This window comes from Lynx canadensis, chromosome E2, assembly GCF_007474595.2.
Source record: "Lynx canadensis isolate LIC74 chromosome E2, mLynCan4.pri.v2, whole genome shotgun sequence".
Lineage (NCBI taxonomy): Eukaryota > Metazoa > Chordata > Mammalia > Carnivora > Felidae > Lynx > Lynx canadensis.
The window spans coordinates 12179477-12203528 of record NC_044317.1 but is presented as its reverse complement, the minus strand read 5'-3'; the positions used below and the strand labels follow the sequence as shown (position 1 = coordinate 12203528).

The 24052-nt window shown below is 51.4% G+C and overlaps 1 protein-coding gene across 2 annotated transcripts; it reads right to left on the bottom strand.

Annotated features, from left to right (window-relative positions):
- Window positions 1–18726: 18726 nt before the first annotated feature.
- LOC115502841 (chymotrypsinogen B) lies at window positions 18727–23453 on the bottom strand. 2 transcript variants are annotated; one of them, XM_030298638.1, is made up of 8 exons: window positions 23351–23453; window positions 22440–22481; window positions 21406–21509; window positions 21212–21291; window positions 21032–21110; window positions 20601–20781; window positions 19291–19424; window positions 18727–18946 (listed from the first exon to the last, which is right to left on the bottom strand). In XM_030298638.1, the coding sequence occupies exons 1-8, from the start codon at window positions 23403–23405 to the stop codon at window positions 18785–18787; spliced, it is 837 nt and encodes a 278-aa protein (XP_030154498.1). In that variant the 5' UTR covers window positions 23406–23453; the 3' UTR covers window positions 18727–18784. The 2 variants fall into 2 exon arrangements, with proteins under 2 accessions (XP_030154498.1, XP_030154499.1); XM_030298639.1 differs by lacking the exon at window positions 22440–22481 and having other exon boundaries at window positions 23351–23452.
- Window positions 23454–24052: the final 599 nt, after the last annotated feature.

Here is a 24052-nt window from a genome sequence, read left to right as displayed (position 1 = left end):
GACCAAATATACATCTATTATAAATCACAACATCACAGACCACCACCACCCCATTCTCAAACATGGGTCCCTTCTAGCAAAACAATCTTAAAAGTTAACTGGCATCTTATTAGAATGCCATTCAGCCATTGATAACTATCCAATCATCTCCTGTAAAAAGGTCTCTTATGGTGATGCCACTCAGATTTGCAAGCCATCATTCAATCTTGCCAGGTTCCCAAAGCAGTTGTCATCTCAACAACACATGGCTTCACCCTTTCATGCATCTGGTACAGTCCAGCTAAGAGACCATATCACCTCTTGCTCTGAGCCTCTTTCGAGATGTTCGTGTAACATGGGATTTCCCTCATTACATAACCCATTTATTCAATCCTTTACCCGTAGCTACTATTTTTCCTTCTCTCCATTTGAACCCAAACTTTTCCCCGTTTGGAAGAGACGTTCTATTTGGCCACTGTGCTGGCCTAGATTACAGATTTCCAAACAGGATGTTGTCCATTCATCTTGAAACTGCCACCCATAAACCAAACAGCCCTTTGTTTTCCAGACAAGAGCCATTCCTAGGACACCATCCACATGACAGTTGGTTCCAGCGGCTCCTCAGGTGGCTCCAAAGGCGGTCCTAGAGGAAAGGAGGCTCCCTGTGTTCCCTGGCAGCATACCCCTATCTGAACCATTTCCATGTTATTCTGGAACTCTTCTGGGCACAGCCTTCCTTATTAGAGTGTCTCTCTGACATCACCCAAGACATTACGAGTATCTCAGGTTTCATGATTATTTTATGTCCTTCGGTCATCAAGGCGGTCTCATTAGTGCCCAGTAGCAGGTGTGTCCCTCAAATGGTGTGGACTGGCCAGCAAGATGTGGTATCTGGGAATTTTCTGGTCCAAAATCCCAACAGCTGGGAGGCTGTCGTGAGCACTCTGTAAAAGCACCAACACAAGCTGTGTCTTTCCACAATGTCCAATTCATTCAATCGTGATTCATTCACAAATGATTCATTTGTGATTCATTCAATTATAAAGCAAGGTTAATGTAATTGTAAAGCAGTTTCAAGACTCCAAATTCAATGACGTTTCGCTACGCATCTCACTTGGCTTCATATGTGCCACACAAAGCCAAGTACAATAATACAAAGTCACACAACAAAGATATGACAAGGGGTAAGAAGTTAACGAAACAGACATGAAGTCTGTTTGTGACCTTGCAGAATGGTCTGGTCTGGGTCAGCTCTCAACCCTTACTGCGTATTCTGTTCACTGCAGAGCAGCTCTCTTACGTTCAGAGGTCATTCGGGCAGAGTCTTTGTGGCAGTTGCCTTGCTAACCCACTCAGACATGAAGTCGTCCGCGTCTGGAGAGTCTGACAGCTGGCTGCAGTTTTCCCTTTTTCAAGGAGTTTCGTCAGTCTTGGGCCTTTTCAAGTCTTTCCTGGTTCTAGTGACCATCAGCTCCTGGCTCTTTTAGGTTCTTGTAGCCTTACGGATCATCAGTCCTTAGTCCTGCCAGTCTGTGCTGGTTCTGATGAGACCTGGTCTTAGCTACAATATCCTAGGGCTGCTCACATCACTTCTTGACATGAGTGACTCCATCTTGCTCTCTACAGAGGTGCACATGAGCTATTGCCACAAGCCCCAGTCTGTGTGAGTACAGGTGGCAGACATCCCACAGTCACCAGTGAGTGGGGGGTCACAAGGCTCCAAAGGCACTGAGAGCTGCCCTACCACGTTTTGTAATTCATACATGGCCTCCTTTTGTTCAGGTCCCCACTCAAAAATACAGCTTTGGGTGGTCGTAGAGATGGGAGTCAGCCAAACTCTCAGATGTGGCACATGCATTCTCCAAAATCCAAATACACCAACCAAACACTACCTTCTTGTTTGGTCTTAGGGACGGGTAGTGACAATTAATTTCTAGTCATTTGTGTGATATCCCAGGTGGTTCCTGTCCAGGTTATTTCTGAGAATTTCACAGCTTGAGTAGGGCCCTTAGACCTTTGCTAGATTTATTATCCGGGCCTAATGGTCACATGCATCACTAGCACATTCAGATCAGTTCCAGCCTGTCCTCGTCTCTCCAATCTTTCATGTCATTAATGTAGCATATTATTACACTTGAGACCCGCATCAAGTTCAAATCCCTTCTGACCACATTATCACAGTAGCCGGTGAGTTCAGAATAAACCACGGCAGCACCATAAACGTACACTGGGGTCCTTCCCACGTGAAGGCAGACTGCAGTGGGCTCCCTTCCGAGATGAAGAGAAGAAAGCATTTGCAAGATCAACCACGGAGGACCAGCCTCCTTCAACCCGTTTGTTTCCCGTATGGCTGGAGCCACATCGGAGCTGCTGAGGCGACGAGCAGCACAACTTTACCCACCCCTCTGTGATTTACTGTCGGTCCCCATGAGCCATCGAGGCTTCCACAGGCCACGCGTCTATGGTGCTGAGAACTCGCTGCTACCAGCAGTCCAGCATGTCATTAACCAAAGTGGTAGTCTCATCCTGTCTACCTGGTATTCTATACTGTGTTCAGTTAACCACCTGTGTGGGCCTCAGGCAGTTCTAGTGCTTTCTGTTGGGTATCTCCAGTTAACGCTGGCCTGCAGGTGGGCTCACGGGCCTCCGCCTTACGGTATCAGCCAGGAGAAGCAGTCCCCAAGGTAAACATAATATCCAACCCAATACATTCAGGTAAACAGGATGCCAACAGCTTGACATATAGTTGAAAAAAAACAATCCAACTTTCCTGAGCACCTGGGTGGCTCAGCGGGTTGAGCATCCAGCTCTTGGTTTTGGCTCAGGTCATCGTCTCATGTGAGTTTGAATCCGCATCCGGCTGTGCTGATGGCGCCAAGCCTGCTTGGGATTCTCTCTTTCCCTCTCTCTCTCTCTCTGCCCCTACCCTATGTGCACGTTCTCTTGCTCTCTCTCTTTCTCTAAAATAAACATTTTTAAAAAATCCAAGTTTTCACCCAAACTTTCACCTCAATTCCATCTAACGCTGCATCTCTGTAGCCTCCCCATCTAAACTCGCCCTCATTAAGACCTCACCAACAGGTTTTGGAATCACAGCGCATGGGCTCCTGCATTAAGGAGTCCCAGAGGGGCGCCTGGATGGCTCAGTTGTTGGAGTGTTCGACTCCTGATCTCTGCTCAGGTCGTGATCTTGTGGTTCATGGGATCAAGCCCCTCTTGAGGCTCTCCCCTGACAGCTCAGAGCCTGCTTGGAATTCTCTCTCCCTCTCTCTCTGCCCCTCCCCTGCTTGTGCTCTCTCTCCCTCAAAATAAATAAACTTAAAAAAAAAAAAAAAAGGGAAAAGAAAAAAAGAAGTCCCAGCAAAGGCTCTTGTCCCCACCCTACCCCAGAAAGTTCAACAAAGCTTCTTGAACTGCTGTTCAGTTTTTTTAATTTTTTAAGTTTATTTATTTATTTTGAGAGAGAGAGAGCAAGCAAGCAAGGAAGGGGCAGAGAGAGAGGGAGAAAGAGAATCCCAAGCAGGCCCTGGGCCTCCGGCAGAGCTGGACGTGCGGCTTGAAGTGAACTCATGAACTGTGAGATCATGATCTGAGCCAAAAATCAAAGAGTTGGACACTCAACCGACTGAGCCATGCAGGCTTCCTGTTGTTCAGTTTTGTAATAGCAAAGTTACATGCGCAAAAGCAGCCCCCTTAATCGCAGCATTTACTCTAATCTGGGTAACGGGCACATTCAGTGGCTGAACATCCTGGTTATCGTAAAGCCAGTCCCACAGGCCTTGCATACAAAGCACATGAGCAGCTTCCTCTGGGGTGTCCATGGGGTATTTATGAGGGAGTGAGCAGCCCCCTTCTCAGAATAAACACACTTTACAAGGGGTCTCATCCAGTCCACCAAGCTGCTGTTCCCTCAACAATCACCTCTTGTGCATCTGGATCGGGTGTGGCATCTCAGTTCAGCCCAATTCTGACACTCTCTGCCTGGAGATGGCATCAGATTCCTATTGCAGGAGACCGAGAAGACATGACCACCTACTGACCCACAAGCTAGACCCCTACAGGCAGAAGTTCCTTACCCCACCCCTGCCCTTGGATGCCTATTCCCCACTGTTACTCTACTAGGAGCCACTTGAAGGGTGCAGCCTTGAGGGGTTAATGGATTTTGAGGCCGTCTAGACAGTATACATGACTGAACCCCACTCAAGCCTCTATATAGGATTTTAAGATACTGGTGGGCAGGTGTGGAGATCTCTTTGCCCAAGACAAGCCTTCATTTAAGTTCCCTTGCTTGTGAAGCCTGCCACCTACGAGTCTGCAGGGGTCAGCCTCATTTTTCAGTCTCTCCTTCCCTCTGTGTATGGAGGCCAGTTTCAGATTTCACCCAGAGAATTCCTGACACTGGAAACCAGCAGTTCCATAGTTGAAGGGTTTGGTCCCAAAGACTGCATATTCAACCCACCCCCATTTCGGATACAAGCCTCAAGCTCAGGATCCTATCTGTGCTTCTGACCGAATGGCCATCAATCAGACCTCTTCCTTGTGTTCAGTGGATTTGCTAGAGAAGCTCACAGAATTCAAGGAACCCATTTACTCACCAGGGTACCATTTTATTATAAAAAGGTATGACTGAGGAAGAGCCAGAAGGAAGAAATGCAGAGGGCAAGGGGTGCAAAGAATCCATGCTCTCGGGGGGGGGGGGGGCCTGTTCTTCCTGAATCTTCACATGTTCACCAACTGGGAAGCTCTCCAAGCCTTGTTCTTCTGGGTTTTTATGGAGGCTTCATTCCATAGGCATGATTGATTAAATCATTGCTCGCTGGTGATTGAACTCCAGCTCCAGCTCCTCTCCCCTCCCCAGAGGTCAGGGGGTGTGACAGAAAGTTCCAACCATCTAATCACCTGGTTGGCTCCACTGGTAGCCCAGCCCCATCTTTAAAAATCCTTCATGGCACAAAAACAGACACAAAGAACAATGGAACAGAATAGAGAACCCAGAAATGGACCCACAGGCGTATGGCCAACTAATCTTTGACAAAACAGGAAAGAATATCCAATGGAATAAAGACAGTCTCTTCAGCAAATGGTGAAGGGAAAACTGGAGAGGGACATCTAGAAGAATGAACCTGGACCACTTTCTTACACCATACACAAAAATAAACTCAAAATGGATGAAAGACCTCAATGTAAGACAGGAAGCCATCAAAATCCTCGAGAGGAAAGCAGGCAAAAACCTCTTTGATCTTGCCCGCAGCAACTTCTTACTCAACACGTACCAGAGTAAAAGGAAACAAAAGCAAAAATGAGCAAGTGGGACCTCATCAAGATAAAAAGCTTCTGCACAGCAAAGGGAATAAGCAAAACTAAAAGGCAACTGATGGAATGGGAGAAGATATTTGCAAATATCAGATAAAGGGTTAAGTATCCAAAATCTATAAAGAACTTATCAAACTCAATACCCAAAAAACAAATAATCCAGTGAAGAAATGGGCAAAAGACATGAATAGACACTTCTGGAAAGAAGACATCCAGATGGCCAACCAACACATGAAAAAATGCTCAACATGACTCATCATCAGGGAAATACACATCAAAACCACAATGAGATACCACCTTACAGAATGGCTAACATTAACAACTCAGGCAACCACAGATGTTGGCGAGGATGCGGACAAAGAGGATCTCTTTTGCATTGCTGGTGCAAATGCAAGCTGGTGCAGCCACTCTGGAAAAGAGGATGGAGGTTCCTCAAAAAATTAAAAATAGAACTACCCTACGACCAAGCCATTGCACTAGTAGGTATTTATCCAAGGGATACAGGTGTGCTGTTCCGAAGGGACACATGCACGCCAATGTATACAGCAGCACTGTCGACAACAGCCAAAGTATGCAAAGAGCCCAAATGTCCATCTCTGGATGAATGGATAAAGATGTGGTATATATATAATGGAGTATTACTCAGGAATCAACAAGAATGAAATCTTGCCATTTGCAACTACATGGATGGAACTAGAGGATATTATGCTAAGCGAAATTAGTCAGAGAAAGACAAATATCATATGACTTCATTCATATGAGGACTTTAAGACACAACAGATGAACATAAGGGAAGGAAAGCAAAAATAATTTAAAAATAGGGAGGGGGACAAAACAGAAGAGACTCTTAAATATGGAGAACTGAGGGTTGCTGGAGAGGTTGTGGGAGGGGGGATGGACTAAATGGGTAAGGGGCACTAAGGAATCGCCTCCTGAAATCATTGTGGCACTATATGTTAACTAATTTGGATATAAATTTAAAAAATAAAATTAAAAAAATAATAAAAGTGGAAAAAATAAAATAAAAATAAAATAAAAATCCTTCAATGAGTTCCACAAGTCACCTTATTAACCTACCAGAAGACACCCCTAGAGCTCTCACCACTTAGGACATTCCAAAGGTTTCAAGGGCTCTGCCAGCAACAGGGACAAAGACCAGCTACGCATTAATTATAAGTCACAGTATCACAACGGGTTTATCATTCACATGACCACAGTGACCCAAATGACCCCTTTTTCATTTCCAACCCTGAAGAGGCTCGCCTGACCCACAGTCAGAATTTTTTTTTTGGAGGTCCTCCCCTTCATTACAGGGCATTACTACTACGTTTTACCGGGACTGCCAAAATCACCCACGAAGCACTAGAAGGCACTAACGTGGTTACTAGACGTGCAGGAGATACCCCCAACCCGCGCCCAGACCCCCAGATACTTCAACTCAAGCCCCTCCACTCCTGCTACACTGGAAGGGTCTCCCCTCCGACAAATTTCCTTCAACAGTAAAGGTTTCCGGCTCCTTCCCCAGTAATCCCTGGTCTAACTTTGCCCATTATGATAATACAAAGGTAAACCTTTCTCGGGAGTTTTGGAAACTCGGGGTTCCTGGCGGCTCGCTCTCTGGACAGCTGTTCTCTCAGCACCAGGTCCTAAAACTAGCATTCTCTCAGCTAAGGTCCCCATCTGCTGCCCACCCTCTTACACACAGCTCTCCTGTGACCTTGAGCCTGTCCCCACCATGCCCCTGCCCCTTTGCCTAACCTCCAGGACTGCCAGTCACTTAAGCACCTACCCTAGGATTTCCTAGGAAATAGGCAGCTCCCCAGGGCTTGTCCCACCTCCCAGAGATCATCGCCCCTATACCACTCTAGTGCTCCACAGAGACAATAAAAATGCACAGTTCGTTTTGGCTCTATTAGGCACCAGGGTCCAAGTTGATGCCATTCCAGGAAATCCCTCTAAATTCCCCCAAAGGGAAGTCCTACCTACAAGGCATTGCCAGGAAAACAATCAAAGGTGCACAAACCCAATCAGATGTAACTATTAGGACCACTGGCCTCAAACGGCTTCCTCTGGTGGTGGCCCCTGTCTCCTCCTTTCCAGACATGGATAAATTGACACCCTCATGGCACACGGACCAAGCCCAAGCTCTTGACCTTCCTTGTGGGACTCACCAAATAGATGCCATGGACTCTTCCTCACCAGGTGAGGACAGAAAACATTCCCGAATATGGAATTACACAAGCAATGAAAGCCAAGGCCCTGTCCTTAAAGATGTGATGACAGGAGGGCTGCCTGGCTGGCTCAGTTGGTAAAGCATGCAACTCTTGGTTCAGGGTGGTGAGTTCAATGGATTTGCTAGAGCTAATTGGGTATGGAGCTTAATTAAAAAAAAAAAGATAAAGAGTCATGAAGCCCACAATCTCCCCTTTTAACAGCCCCGTTTGGCCAGTACTTAAGCCAGTCACTAATGCTGGCACCTGACCATCGACTCAGGTTCCCCTGATTAAGGCTCTGAGTCCTAAGGACATAGAACAGACCCAAGGATCATCACTGACATAGCTCGTATGTTCTGTCTGTTCCCATTGCCAAGGAATCCCAGGCCCAATCTGGTTTCACTTTGGAAGGAACTACTTTTATGCAGTTCCCAATGGGATATTTAAACACTCTTCCAATTATGTGCGACCTCCGCCACCGGGATGTAAATACCTTATAGTAAGAGGTACGGTTTGGGCCATTCCAATGATGACAGTCTGCTGAGGGGTCCCTCCGGGGAAGCGGTACGGCCAGATCTGCACAGCTTCACGGGCCACTTATGCCACACAGGATCCAAGGCCGCGCGTCATCTGCCACATTTCTGGCATCATCTGGTCCCCTGGGGGCTGGTAAATTGCCCCGGCCATCACACACGAATTACTCACCATCAAACCACCCACTAGACTCAAACAGGCACAAAATCTATTGAGCCGTTTCATGTTCTAGAAGAAACATCCTTCATCCCTCACGCCCTCCGTACACAACCGCACGCATGTCTGCCACCCTCCGCCAGAGCCAGACCCCACAGTGACCTTGGGAAGCCACCGGCACGCAGGCCAGCATGCCTCCCCTGTAGTCCCCCCCGCTTCGTGTTGGGACTCAAGTCCTCGGCCACGCCTGACCATGCCTCCTAGAGTCTCTGGAGCAAACGCGGCCTACCTGGCTTCACGCGGGGTTTTGGCCTAAGCGTCTTCCCCTAGGGGCAGCCCAATAAATGCCCCTTGAGCGCCTGCTTCTGGAATCCTACCGAGCTCTTTTAGAAACCAAGGCCCTACCCAGCCCCCACCCAGAAGGACTCCGCAAACAAGCGCCTGGACTGTCCGAGGTAGAGACGTGCCTAGAGAACATGGCAGAGCCCCCGATGCCTCCTCGGGGAAACGGGACCTCAGGAGAGGACTAAGGCTGCCATCAAAGGCCGTTCCCTTGCCCGAGAGCCTTGAGGAAGTGCTGGCAACACACTGCTTCCTCCTCCTCCTCCGGGTACCTGGGGACCCAACGGCCTGCATGGACGGGGAGTGCATTCTTCACCGATGGCACCCCACCCTCGCACTCGAGCAGCTGGCTGGGAGCCACGGCACCCCGGCCTCAGGCGCCTTGCTGGCCGAGGAGGGGGCTCTGACCCAGCCCCCTGGCGGAACCTGTAGCTGTGGCCTTGCCCTTGAGGAGCCGGCAAGATGGGGCCTTCCGCAGGCCCACGCCTTCACAGACTCCTGGGCTTTTGCTAGCATATAGCAGGTCACCGAGGCTGGGCGGCAAAGGGACCGACCTCTTTTCAGGCAATGGCCCCCGCAAGAAATGTCTAAATGACACTTGCCCCCAGTTTCTGTACATCAAATGTTGCTACAAGATACTGGCCAAATTTGTGTGTCAGAGACCTTGCTGATGGCCCCAGATGTTAAGAAATTCCACAACATTACCTAAATCTTTGAAGAGACTCCTGGGGATCCTGAGCTCACCGACCTATTTTCACGGCTGGACTCTAGGTCTGGGACAGTGGCCACGGACTAGATTGGTTTGAGTTTTAGAGAGTTCTGGTTGACTTGGATAATGGACTCTTCGACCTCTTTTTCCCCTCCTGGGCTTTCATTCGCGCAGTTACATTTTATTTATTTATTTTTAATTTATTCTAATTTTTATTTTATTTTTTTAAATTTTTTTTTAACATTTATTTTTGAGACACAGAGACACAGCATGAACGGGGGAGGGGCAGAGAGAGAGGGAGACACAGAATCGGAAGCAGGCTCCAGGCTCTGAGCCATCAGCCCAGAGCCCGACGCGGGGCTTGAACTCGTGGACCGCAAGATCGTGACCTGAGCTGAAGTCGGACGCTTAACCAACTGAGCCACCCAGGCGCCCCCTTTTTTTTTTTATTTTAGAGAGAGAGTAAGCAGGGAGACGAGTAGAGGGAGAGAGAGAATCTTTTTTTATTTTTTATTTTTTCCTTTTTCTTGAGACAGCCTGGGGGAGGGGCAGAGAGAGAGGGAGGGAGAGAATCCCCAGCAGGCTCTGGGGCACTGTCAGGGCAGAGCTTGTCGTGGCACCTTGAACTCATCAACTGTGAGATCATGACCTGAGCCGAAACCAAGAGTCCAATGCTTAACTGACTGGGCCACCCAGGCGCCCCAAGATCGAGAATCTTAAGCAGGCTCCACTTGGCACAGAGCCCAACCTGGTGCTGGATCCCAGAACCCTGGGATCACGACCTGAGCCCAAATCAAGAGTCACTCAACCAACCGAGCCACCCAGGCGCACCCCCTGCAGTTATGTTTTCAACCCACCAATAAAGAGTGAACCTTGAAACGCCAGGCCCTTGTATCACTTCCCACTGGAGGGACCTGCCTGCTGCTGGGTTGAGCTCCCCGGCAGGAGAAGCCTGGTCCACAGAGGAATGACTCCTGCCATCTGAGCCCACAGTCTAGTTGGGGGCAGTGACGCGACAGTCCAGCGGAGTACAAGTGCCCTAACAGCAGGGCATCCTAGGTGCCCAGGGGGAGGGAGGACTGAGAAGGGGCGGGGGAATGGGTACATCTAAGTCTGGCTGAGGCTACAAATCTGAGGTGCCCAGAGCGCCAGATTATGGGAGCAACTTGGCCTACTGGTCATCGTCCTCGATTTCTTAACATTTCTTTCTTTTTGTGAGAGAGACAGAGACAGAGCACAAGCAGGGGAGGGCCAGAGAGAGACACACACACACACACACACACACACACACACACAGAATCCAAAGCAGGCTCCAGGCTCTGAGCTGTCAGCAGAGAGCCTGACACGGGGCTCGAACTCCCAAACTGTGAGATCATGACCTGAGCCGAAGTCAGATGCTTAACTGAATGAGCCACCCAAGTGCCCCTCATCACCCTTGATTTCTTTTCATTGTACAGACTGAGCGATGCTCCCGGTAACGGTCCCTCTGTTCTGTCCCAGGGCTGCCGGCCTGAAGAAACGGTCTCCCTATCTTGGCAGGGCAGGACCCTGGAGGCCACTCGTTAGAGTAACTGCGTCCACCTGGCCCAGGCCCTCGGGGTCCCAACACTCGGCCATCGGCAGCTCAGTTCTGTAGTAGTGCCTCCTACCCCCGTCCTGGCCTGGCGCGGGGAGCCCAAGTGAACTTCTGAGCCCTGCTGGGGCCGCTCTCCAGCACATTCTCTACTGCCCCAGGAGGTGGGCATGTCTCCCGAGGCTTCCCGTGGACCAGTCATCCCCTGGGAGTTCTGCCCTATGCAGCACGCTCCCTCTATCTATCACGTCTACTTCTGCCCCTCACAACCCTCCCCTGCCACCACAACTCTGGCATTTCCTCCTCATTGGCCATGGCCCAGGGATGCCTTCCGGGCTCCCGGGAGCCATTCTGGCAGCATGTGGGCACCGTTCGCTGGGGGCCTGGCCAGGGGCTTGCACCTTTGACCCGGAACAATGCTCCCAAATCAACAAAATCTCTCCCCGTGCCGGTGTGAGGTTCTGGTCCTCTTGACCCAGCACTCCTGGCGTCCAGGCGCCATCTTGCTCACACGGGCCCAAAGGGCCCTTGGGGCACAGCGTCCTTCATCTCTTAGCAGGCCTGGCGCAGCATCGCGGCCAGAAGGGGAGGTGGGGCCGACGCTGGGGGTGCCTGCTGTCCTGCAGGACCCTGACCTCGTGGCCGAGCTGCGTTCGCCTAGGTCAGCCTTGGAAGCCGCTGCTCCATGACGCAGTCCCGGACCCAGTCCTCAGCTTTCTCTGCTGTGAGAACACAGGCAGGGAGCACCTCTTCCCGTGCTCCCAAGAGGGCAACGCTGGCTCTCCCGGGGAGCTTTGAATTGCCCGTGAATCAGTCTCAGCCTTTTCGTTTCTCTTCCCCCAAACCTTAACTGTGCTTAGCAACAGCCACGCCATTTCACTGCCCTGATGGTTTCTCCCTCCCTCCATGTTTATCAAACTCCTGATACATGGAACCCACTGGTGAACTCTCGTCCACCAGAACACTGCCCCGTTCATCGGTGGTGGACACTTTAACGGCTTGTTACCTTGTGCCAGGGACACAGGCCAGGAGTCCCCGCTGCCAGCCAGCAGCCCTAGGTCCAGCTCCAGAACCCCAACCTGGCATCTGCTTCCTGGGGCCCACCCTAGACGGAGACCAGCGGGAGAAAAGTTTATCAGAGGGACCTCCCTACCCGGATCAGGAAGGACCGGCCGCAGAGTCAGGCGGAGAAAGAAAGGGCACTGCCCGCCTTACCCCCATTTTAGGTGAAGAGATTGGGCGTTTACAAACCCCCTGACCAATCAGGGCTGTGGCTGCCCAGAAAGGAGGCGTGGCCTTCTTCTCAGGCGTTCTCTTCAGCTGAGGAAATTCCCAGAGAGGACTGACAGCTGAGGTTGCCAGCGGCTGGGCTGTAAACCGCCCCGGGATCCACCAGGCTGTGGGTACAGGCGCTGGCTGATGGGTGACCCGTGAGTAGTGACTCACGGTGAGTAGTGACATGGGTGACTGTGACATCCTGCAGTTCTGAAGGGCGAACATTCTCGTCGGATCCATTCAGATGTTTCAGGTAGGTAGGAAGAAGCAAGTTCACCTGTGGACAGAAAGTGGGAAGCATGCGTTGTGTCAAACAGGGTTCAGCTCAGAACAAGAAGAGGGGGCAGCTGTCCTACAGAGGGTCTCTTAGCAAAGTGGGACAGACTCCCAGATAAACTGGAACTTCTTGATTAACTGTACTTAACTAATTGCAAAAATTCGTATTTGGAACAACTTGGATATAAATCAAACTTTGATTTATAAATCAAACCCATTCAGCTGTAATTTTTAGGAAACTTAAAGGCAGATCAAGGATCCCTGATGAAAATTTAGCATCTTACGTGACATGTGCTGGAAGTGCAAGTTACACACTGGACTTCAAAGACTTAGTATGAGAAAAAGAATGTAAAATATACCATTAGGGGCACCTGGGTGGCTCAGTCAGTTGCATATCTGACTCCTGATTTAGGCTCAGGTCATGATCCCAGGCTTGTGAGATCGAGCCCCATGTTGGGCTCTGCACTAAGCATGGAGACTGCTTAAGATTCTCTCTCTCTCTCTCTCTCTCTCTCTCTCTCTCTCTCTCTCTCTCCCTCCCTCTCTCTCTCTCTCTCTCCCCCCCCTTTGCCTCTCAATCCCCTCTAAAATAAAATGAAATGAAATGAAATATAAAATAAAATATAAAATAAAACATTGATTACATGTCAAAATGATACGTGGATATACTGGGTTAAATAAAATGCTTTAATAAAATTAAGTCACCTATTTCTTCTAACTTTTTTAGTAAGGCTACCAGATAATGCAAAATCACTTATCGCTTACCTTCTATTTTTGCACAGCAGAGTTAGAAGGAAGTCAGGGGAGGGCACAGCCATGCGCTTCTCACATTGGCCACTAGGTGACAATCTTAACCCAGGACTGCGATTTTCAGACTCTAGGAGGCAGCCTCCCGCAAGATCAATCTTGAAGGAAATCTGGAGAGAAACATGGAGATAAGGAGACAAGTGGGAGAAAGACCTGGGTGGGGAAAGGACGCTCTGAACCACCGGTGGTGTGTGGCCAGCGCTATGACCAATGGCAGGAGGCTCAGCTGTGGGAGAATAAAGCAGAAGTGAATGGTTAGAATTCTGTCTGGGGCAATGGGTGCCCGCCCCCGGGGCCCCCCTATGACAGCTGGTGCAGATGTCCTCGGGATAAATGGGTCGTGCGGAAACTCTGCAGGTGAGGAGCCGAGGAGGACAGAAAGACCACCTCCGTGGCCCCACCACCCCTCCAACCCCCTCTGGGTTCTGCTTCTTCCTGGGGACTGAGCACCAAATGCAGCCCAGAACAGTCTCCCGGTGGGAAGGGCAGTGCTGAGCTGTAGCTGCATTCCTGAGGCTCATCCATGGCTTCTGGGTCCTGAGCTCAGGGGACTGGCACCCAGCAGGCACGCTGGCCTCTCTCCGTGTGTGTCACAGGACCCAGGACTCTGTGCCCCGTGGGAATATGTGCTCTTAGTCCAAAATAAGGAGAATTCTGAGGACCTCAGCTCCTTCAAAAGAAATCCACAAATGGGAATTACAGGTTCCATTGGAAACAGATGGGGGGGGGGGGGAATGGACTGAGACAAAACAGGTTAAAAACCATACCAAGCAAGATGAGATCATTTACTAGCAATATCACATAAGAACAAGAAACTTGAAAAAGAAGGACCAACTAGAAATACTAGGCATGAAAACCACAGTGACTGAAGTAAAGAACATAATAGAAGGATTAATAATGAAACTAATGCAGTTGAGAAATTGATGGGTTAGAAGGTAGGTTAAGAAACTCTCTCGGAGGGGCACCTGGGTGGCTCAGTCGGTTGAGCAACCAACTCTTGATTTCAGCCCAGGACATGATCTCGGGGTTTGTGGGATTGAGACCTGTGTTGGGCTCCACGCTGACAGCACAGAGCCAGCTTAGGATTCTCTCTCCCCCTCTGTCTGTCTCTCTCTCTCTCTCCCAAAAATAAATAAACATTAAAAAATTCATCAAACTATACACAACTTGTGCTTTTTCTTGTATTATGTCATTCTTTTATAAAAAGCTCACTAGAGCAGGAGAGAACACATTGCTACACAGCTCATGAGTTGAAGAAATCACAGTGGAAATAAAAAATACTTAGAACTGTATACTACATATCAAAATTTATGGGCTGCAATGACAGCAATGCTTGGAAGGAAGTTTCAATCCTGAAATATTTATAATAGAAAAGAGGAAATGCAGAAAATTAATGAGCCAAACAGCCATATTAGAAAATCACAACACAATGAAATTAGGAGGCTAGTGTTACTCTGATACCAAAGCCAGATAAAACATTACAAAAAAAGAAACTTGTAGACCAGTATCTCTGATGAGTATAGAAGTGAAAGCCCTCCATAAAATACCAACAAACCAAATCCAAAGGCATGCTAAAAAGATTATACACCATGGCCAAGTGGGATTTATCCCAAGCACACAAAGGTGGTTGGACCTAAGAGATGGAACAGTGGAATGCACCACGTTAACGGAATGAAGAAAAACCCATATGATGATCTCAAATGGTGCAGGAAAAAAACCCAAAAAACAAAAAGCCTTTGACAAAATTCAACATCCTTCCATGACAAAAGCACAAAGAAAACTGAAAATACAAAAGAACTCACTCAATGATACAGGGCATTTATGAAAAACACACAGGTAACATTGTATCCAACGGTGAAGGTTTGAAAGCCTTCCCTCTAAGATCAGGAACAAGACAAAGAGGCCTGCTTTCACCACTGCTGACCCATATTATACCGGAAAGAATGGCCAGAACAATTTAGACAAGGGAAAAAAAAAAGTCATGGAAATTGGAAAGGAAAAAGTACAACTATATCTATTTGCACATGACTTGATCCTACATACAGAAAATCCCAGGGGCACCTGACTGGTTCAGTCAGTAGAGCATGTGACTCTTAATCTCAGGGTTTTGAGTTCAAGCCCCACATTGGGTGTGGAGCCTATTTAAAATTAAAAAAAAAAATTAGGGGCGCCTGGGTTGCTCAGTCGGTTAAGTGCTGGACTCTTGGTTTCAGCTCATATCAGGATCTCATGGTTGTGAGATCAAGCCCAGGGTCGGGCTCTGCACTGACAGCACAGAGCCTGCTTGGGTTTCTCCCTCTCCCTCTCTCTCTGCCCCTCCCCTGCTGATGCTCTGTCTCTCTCCCTCTCAAAATAAATAAATAAATAAATAAACATTAAAAAGGTTTTTTTCATTAGAAAATCCCAAAGAATGGGCAAGCGAGTGATTCAAGCTAATAACTTCAGAGAAGTTTCAAGGTACAAGAACAACATGCAAACATCAGCTGAGGTTGTATATACCTACACCTGTAATAGACATTCTGAAAAGGAAATTAAGAAAGCTATCTCATTAACAATAGCATCAAATTAGTGAAATATTACACATTCAAAGCAATGTCCTAGCAAGATAGGATAAGGGCTTATAATTAACAAAATTTTTTCAATGTTTATGCATTTTTTGAGAGACAGCATGAGCGGGGGAGGGGCAGAGAGCGACGGAGACACAGAATCCGCAGCAGGCTCCAGGCTCTGAGCCATCAGCACAGAGTCGAAGGCGGGGCTTGAGCCACAAACCGTGAGATCACGACCTGAGCCGAAGTCAGACGCTTAACCGACTGAGCCACCCAGGTGCCCCAAGGGTTTATGATTTTAAAAAAGGGTGAGGATGGGGAGAAATTGGAACCCTCACACATCACTGGTGGGAAAGCAAAATGCGGCGGCTGCTGTGGAAAACGGGCCAGCGTAGCTGGTGTCCACGTGCGGAGAGCCCCAGAAGAAAGCCCTCACCTGGAGGACAGGTGGGCAGAGAGCAGGAGGCCAGATTGTCTCCAGGTTGGATGGACCGTGGGAGGGTGGCCCCTGGGAGGAACCAGGGCTGTGAGATCGCTGAGGGACCACCTGTGTTTCGGAGGGGCTGGGGCGGAGCCCCGTGAACACCCTCACACCTGCCATACTGACCAATCCTCTAACCGCAGGAACCTTCCTCCTGCAGTGTCCCTCCAGAAACTTCTATGAGCAGATGTGACATTGTGTTCATTGTGCAAAAGAAATGCTTTCAGGAATTCCATCCATTATGGCAGAGCGGGTGTGTAAGTGTGAATTTGGAGCTGAGAGGCAATAAATTGATAGTTTTGGACACACACTGCCCTGGCCGCGCACGATCTCAGCGTTAATCCCACGAGCCTTTCCTAGAAACCTACCAGAGAATGAACTTCCCTCATCAAACTGGCTACAGAGGCACGGCCACGAAGACCAGCGGTGAGCCCCAAATTCCCAATCACTCAAGGGCTGAAAGGTCCAACAACTATTTAAAACTGGGGACAGAAGGGGCACCTGGGTGGCTTAGTCAGTTGAGCGTCTGACTTCGGCTGAGGTCATGATCTCACAGTTTGCAAGTTCAAGCCCCGCGTCGGGCTCTGGGCTGACAGCTCAGAGCCTGGAGCCTGCTTCTGATTCTGTGTCTCCCCCTCTCTCTGCCCCTCCCCTGCTTGTGCTCTGTCTCTCCCTCTCTCTCATAAAAATAAATAAACATTAATTTTTTTTAATCGCGGACAGCAAAATACAATTTAACTGTTTTCACTCATTATATTGGTGAAGACAGTATTGTTCTCCCGCAGCTGATGTGTGTGATATGAGATGAAGCAGACACAAATTTAGAATACTCTAGTTCCATCAGCCCCCGTGTCCTTGAGAGTGAAGCTTCTCATTCTCACATGCCGATGTAGTCTATGTACAGTGAAGTAAAAACACCTTTGGTCTGTGATTTGAAATACCAGTAGGAACTCATGAGGTACTTCATCTTTCAAATTATTTACCTTCAAATACTTCCTTGCTCGATCCACTGGAAAGGCCTAGAAACAATCTGATAACCATGAGCATCCCCCACACCCAGACTGTGGTCTTGAAATTCCTTTCCCAACTAAAAGAAACCAGGGATTTTTGGTCGGAGCGCTGATTCTGGGCCTGAGGTGTCTTGTCACATTGGACAGCAAGGAAGCTATGACACCCCTACCTGGACCATGTCACAACGCCTCTGAGCCAATGGGAGAAGCTCCCACTGGTTGAGGGGACACAACCTGAGCTTCAATAAGGACATAATTACGATGGATCAAAACCCTCATATACGTTTAAATCCACAGGAATGGCATAATTCTAATATGCGAAAACATAATGAACTTGGGGCGCCTGCGTGGCTCAGTTGGTTAAGGGTCCGACTCTTCATCTCAGCTAAGGACTTGATCTCAGGGTTGTGAGTTCAAGCCCCACACTGGGCTCTGTGCTGGGTGTGGAGCCTACTTTTAAAAAATTGGGTTGACTGGGTGGCTCAGTCCATTAAGTGATCAACTATGGATCAAGTCATGAACTCACAGTTTGTGGGTTAAAGCCCCTCATCAGGCTCTGTGCTGACAGCTCAGAGCCTGGAGCCTGCTTCAGGTTGTGTGTCTTCCTCTCTCTCTCTCTCTGCCCCTCCCCGCTTCCCCTCAAAAATGAACATAAGAAAAACGCATAATGAACTGGGTTGCCTTTGGAGGATGATAGAGAACAAATTCATTATCCTGAAAATCAGTGAAAGAAAAAACGTGAAAAAATTTCGTGAAGGAAAACGAGGTAAACTTTCCCCTCCATGTGCTAAACCGACAGCACCACTGGGTAACTGACAGATGGGGGTGTCTCTATGGAAGTATTCTAGATAATATATGAGAAATGAGTGTTCAAATTAAGTTGCCTCCAGCGTGCAAGCCCTGGAAGAACCAACGGACCCAGGCGGTGTCAGAGTCAGCTCACCTCACCGAAAGAGAGCCAGCCAGCCCTGAGGGCTCCTGACCAAGGAAGCGGCCCCCACCTACAGCCTGGCCAAGGGGGCGCCCCTGAGTCTGATCCGGCCTCTAGATTTAACTGCGGAACCCAGAAATACAGAGGACGAGGAGGGGGCCGCCAGGGCACAGGGGACAAGCGCTGGTGCCTGTTGGATATTTCCCGACCTGCACAGGTTAGTGTGTATCCAGCCTGTGCGGCAGACCCCAGACAGGGAAGGGCGAAGGGCAGGGGGGCGCAGGGGGCCAGGGGCAGGCGAAGGTGCCTGGAGCACAGGGTTGACGGCTACGGACTGCATAGCCTGGCGGAGGACCGCACCCTTCCAGAAAGCTCCTTGGGTAAAGCTGGCTCCAGCAGATAGAAACTCAGTTCTACCTCGAGTGGAGTCCTGAGCAGGGAGGATGGAAAATAGAGCTAGAGCTTTCTAACAAAGCAGGATTAACTGGGAAAGACGCTGGTAACGCCGGCCCTGGGTCACAGTGATACTGCAGCCCCGCGTCTCCCAGGCCACACAGAGACACAGGGTAACTCAGTGCCTCCCGTCACATGCTTTTATTGGAAACACTCGGGGTTCGGACGGTGGGAGAAAGAGGCTCAGTTGGCGGCAAGAATTTCCTGAACCCAAGGCATGAGCTCGGTGACGCGGGCGTACACGGCGGGGACGGAGGTGGAGCAGGTGCCGCTGCCCCAGGACACGATGCCCACCAGGGTCCAGGCTCCGTCCTTCTGGCAGACCAGGGGGCCGCCAGAGTCGCCCTGCAGGAGGAGAAAGGACCTGTTTACAAGCCTGAAGCGGGCCGCCGGGGCCCCGGTGTGCCCTGACCTGCCCCCGCGCAGGTTCTGTGCAGACAAATGACAAGTGTGGGGGCAGAGACCGGGCGGGAGGCTCTCCGATCGGGGCCACGTGGCAGCCCCAGCTCTGTCGCCTACTCCTGGTGGGCCTGGGGCACGTGGCTGACACTCTCCCCCGGCTGGCTGGCGTGGGGGCCCCCAGCCCCACCGCCGCCCAGAGGGGTGAAGCGGACGCGGCAGAAGGGAGCAGCTCCCTAGACCGAGCGGGGGCGGGGCCGGCGGGGGGCAGGGGCGGGGCCAGGCCTTACCATGCAGGACGAGACGCCGCTGGCCCCGGCGCAGATCATCACGTCCGTGATCTTGCTGCCCCAGAACTTCTTGCAGTCGGCGTTGGACAGGAGGGGCAGGGCCGCCTGCTGCAGCTTGTCGGGGGTCTTGTTGGCTGGAGGGACACAGGGGGCGGGGACGGGGGCGGGGGGGGGGGAGCGGAGGTCAGGAGCCCTCACCCAGCCGGCCCACCCCGGGGTGGAGGAGACCCTGCCTCCCCCCTGCCTGCTCCCAGTCCTTCCCCATCACCATGACCTCAGAAACGGAGCTCCCCACCTTCCCTCAGACCTAACAGTCCCTGCGGGACCCCTTCCTCTCCGATTCCACACCAGGCAGTGGTGACATGGCTTCCAGCACAGCTGTTCACGCGAGCCCTGCCCTGGCAGCCCGTGTGGTGGGCGGGGGGCACTGCCTCCCCTCCGGGGACGGGGGCTGACGTCCTTTTCACGGGGCCCCTGCTGGGGACCCGCCGCTCTGGGTGGCAGATGGGGGAGCACCGTCCTCCTGCTGCCCTTTCCTGGCCGCCTCCGTCCCGGTCAAGGACCGGAGGGTGAGCCGGGGCCTGGGCAGGAGCACCCGGGACTCTGGAGGAAGATCGTCAGCGGAGGGAGCAGCCTGGGGAGGGGAGACCCAGCCGGACTCCCAGGGCCCCGAACCACACCCGGACATCTGACTCCCGGCCCAGACTTCACGGCGAGCTTGACACAAGCGCCCGCCTCAAGTCTGGAGAGGAGTCCAGGCTGGAAACCCGACCGTGGGGACCTCGTTGCAACGTAGTGAGAGTGCCACCTGCCGGTACTTGGGCGTTTCTTCAGCAACTTCGTCTTCAAGTGTGCAGTATTTAAGCTCATCTTTATTCATGTTCCGAAGGTTTTCATTAAGAGGGTTTTAGGGGCGCCTGGGTGGCTCAGTGGGTTAAGCGTCCGACTCTTGGTTTTGGCTCAGGTCATGAAATCTCCCAGTTTCATGGGTTCGAGCCCTGCATTGGTCTCTGTGCTGACTGCTCAGAGCCTGGAGCCTGCTTCGGATTCTGTGTCTCCCTCTCTCTCCGCCCCTCCCCAACTTGCACTGTCTCTCTCAAAATAAACCTTTTTTTAAAAGGGGGTTTTAAATAAATAAATAAATGAATGAATGAATGAATGAATGAATGAATAAATGGAAAGGTTTCAGAATGTGTAGCAATTTAGACGAGAAAAAAAGGAAAAGCCATATGGGTCCCACCTGGAGACCCCCGCTGCTCAGCCCCAGCCCCAGATACGTTTCCTGGGTGAAAAGGCCAGGTGGTGCTCACCATTGTGCTTGGTCTTCCCCCAGCCCGTGGTAGCGCACAGCAAACCAGGGGGGAACTCATCCGTAGCCGCGGGCAGGCACACAGGGGACACGGTCTCGGAGAAGCGGGCAGGCGTGGCCAGCTTCAGCAGGGTGATGTCGTTACGGACGGTCAGCATGTTGAACTTGGGGTTCTTGAAAACCTGTGGGGCGGAGCCAAAACGACAAAGTTAGGCCCTCGGATTAGTCAGCAATCTGCAGGGTCCAAGCCCTTTTCCTGGTGGCCCCCGTGGGGAAAACAGATCCACAGGAGCCCGGAATGAGAACTTGGAGGCGAGCCCAGCCACTCGGGCTCCTGTGTTCTCAAGCAGCCCAAGGGTCTTGTCCTTCTTGCCGCTGTCCCCAGCCCCGCAGCTGGGCCTCCTGGGCCAGCTGGGCAGGGCTCGGGCCTACCTTGGCGATCTTCAGGACCTGGATGTTCTCCTCATTTGCGTGCTGGTCAAACTCCCCAGCCACGACCACGTGGGATGTCCTAGAGGAATCGATGGGGGTTAAGGACTGGGAGTGGGCCCTGCTCCCTCCTCACCCCCACATGCGGCCAGAAGCAGAGCCCTGAGCCCGCACAGGCCTCACCTGACACCACAGTGGGCAGCAGTGACCACCCAGTCCTCGCTGATGAGGGAGCCCCCGCAGAAGTGGAAGCCGGTTTTATCCTGGAGGGACATGGGGAGGGTCAGGCTTAGCTGGATGCCAGAAGCTCCCAGCCTAGCCCCAGCTGGGCTAACGCCCCAGTGTGTCCCCCACTCTCTCACAGAAAACCCCCTCACCTGCAGGGACACCTGCCAGGGCCAGGAGCCCGGGACAGCGTCCTCGCCATTGACGATCCTGGACAGGCCATTCAGCACGGGTTCGATGGCGGGGACCCCACACTCTGGGGGAGTAGGAGAAGAGGGAAGAAGGCTGAGGCCCAGAGTCCACAGAACTCCGGCTTCCTTCCACCAGGACCCCACACCACCCTCCAGGCGACTTCTGGCCGCAGTCCTCAACCTCTATAAACCGGGATCCCCGCGTGAAGCCAGCCCCCAGGCACCCTGCCAGGGATGCGGAGGCCAGGGGCAGGTCCTGCCGGGGGACTTCCTGATGAAGGAGCAGAAAACAGGCTGAGAAATCAGACTGCCTGGCTGGACTCCCAGGCCCAGCCTTCATGCTGTGAGAGACCTCAGGGCGTCACTGAATCTCCAGTGCTCATTTTCCTCAGTAAACTGGGGAGCACCCGAGGCTAACCTCACAGGTCAAAGCTCACCTGTTAGATGGGAGCAGAGAAATCGGCCAACCCCAAGTACACGGGGAGTCCAGAACCCTGGCGCTTTGCTGAAGCCGGTAAGAACCGGTACGTTCCACCCTTCTGTGCCTACGCTGACTTTTCTTTTCGAGAGGTTTCAGGAACTATTCATCGTGTCAAGTTTTAGTTTCTTAATTATTTAATAAAACAGGACTTTGCACCGTACAAGAACACAGGGGGGAAAACACAAAACATGGGCTCGAACTGTCAGAGGATGAGAAAAGACAGGTGTGCTTAATGTGTCTGTGACGCACCTGCTGTGCCGGGACCTGGGGACTTCTCAGCACCCGCACAAGGAAGGTCAGGCTGGTGCAGGCCCGACCACCAGGCAGCCCTCCCTCCCCCGCTCCCTGTGGCAACGCAGGCTTCTCTACAGGTCAGTGCCCGCCCTGCTGCCCCCGGGTGACTCCGTGCAGATCATTCTTGCCAAAACATATGTCATCATACTAATCGCTTTCTTTGTAACAGCAAAAACATTAGAGCTAAACCAGGATGTATTTACACAGCTGAGTACTTTACCGTGATTACAGTGAATGGGTCTCCGCACCAACGGGGATAAATCTAAAACATCAGGTGGGTGGGAAAAGGCGCTTTTTTTTAAAGTAAGCTCTAAGCCCATCGTGGGGCTTGAACCCTTGACCCTGAGATCAAGAGTCAGAGGCTCCACCAACTTCACCAGTCAGGCGCCCCAGCCATGTTTTAAAATTGACGTAGAGTATAATACTGTTTGTGAAAGCTTATACAACTATTGTACAGAGTTCATGGATTTATAAATATGTACTAAATTAGTAAAACCCACACAGCAAGTTCGGAATTGGGTTCATCTTCCTCTAGTGGAGGAGGGAGAAGGTAACTCTAGCTGAATCTATTTTATGTTTTAAAAAGAAGTACCTGAGGCCACTCTGCAAAAAGGTAATATTTACAAAACCCTGATGGTAGGTACATGGCTGGAATGTCATATTCTCTATTTTCTATTATTTCTTCTTCTTTTTTTAATGAAAATGAAGGGCTTTGAAAGTGCCTGGCACAATAAATAAAAATCCTAGGAGGAGGCACTGAGTCTCCTGCAACCATACCCTCACTCTGCCCACGGCACCCCTGCCCAAGCCACTTCTGGGCCAAAGAACTCGGCCAAAGAACTGGGCCAAAGAACTCTTTGGTACCCTCTTGTCTCAGAGTGTAAGGGCTCAAAGGGCTCCAAGAGGACCCCTGTGCTCCCCGCAGCCTCAGTTTGCCTGTCTGGGTAAGAGACCCAAGGGTGCAGGGAAGGGGTCTCTAAAGTCCCTCTTAGCCAGGCCCCAAGGCTCACTCTGGACAGAGCCTCTCGGGCTCCTTCGATGGGCCTGGCCGCGGGGCCGCTGGGAGCTCAGGGCCTCCCCGCAAGCCGACTCCAGGCCCAGCAGGCCCACCCCTGGGATCCCGACACTCACGACCGAAGGCAGCCCCCACAAGGGCGAAGCAGGAGAGAAGCCAGAGAAAGGCCATGTTGCTGCAGTTGGGAAGGAAGGTGTGGGCTGACTGCCCTGAGGGCCCTGTTTTTAAGTCCCGGGGATACCACAAGCCCTGCCCAACCCCTGTGGCCCTGCCCAGCCAGAGAAGCCTGAGAGCCGCCCTCTCTGTTATCCACTGTTATCCAAGGACCTTGAGCGATAAGTGGGGGCCAAGCCCCTCTCACAGCCTGGCCTCGCTCTCGGCCTGAGATGCCCCAGCCCCTGGGAAAAGGGCAGCTGTCCTGATGCAACGTCCCCCCTAAGACTCGACAGTGCCTGGCATCCTAAAGGCTCTGTCGGCAATGCCAGCACCCGGGCCAGGAGCTTGGGCCCCGCAGAGCCCAGCTCCGTGCAGCCTTTGCCAGGCCCAGAGGCGGAGACCCAGCCGCTGCCAGTGCAACGGGGAGGGACCCCAGCTCCTGATTACAGGCAATGCCACCACGGGGTCCAGGAACCCCAGCTGTGCTCACTGGGAGGCCTCCAGCATGGCGAACACAGGCTGCAGGTTCCCAGCAAAGAGTACGTTCACCCAGTATCATCCACAAGTATTCTATAAATGTCCTGGCTTTTCCAGAGGGTCACCTTCAAACCAGCCCAGCCAAGCAGCTTCTGAGTGCGGGGGAGGGAGGGTGGGGGTGGTGG

Bases quoted from the DNA above. Each gene is read 5' to 3' on its own strand.
- LOC115502841 (XM_030298638.1), bottom strand. From the start codon at position 23,405: ATGGCCTTTCTCTGGCTTCTCTCCTGCTTCGCCCTTGTGGGGGCTGCC. The intron at 22,482-23,350 runs GTGAGTGTCGGG...CTGATGTTTTAG, and splicing joins TGTGGGGGCTGCCTTCGGTC to ATTTATCCCCGTTGGTGCGG. The intron at 18,947-19,290 runs GTAAGGCCTGGC...CTCCTCCTGCAG, and splicing joins GCGGCGTCTCGTCCTGCATG to GGCGACTCTGGCGGCCCCCT.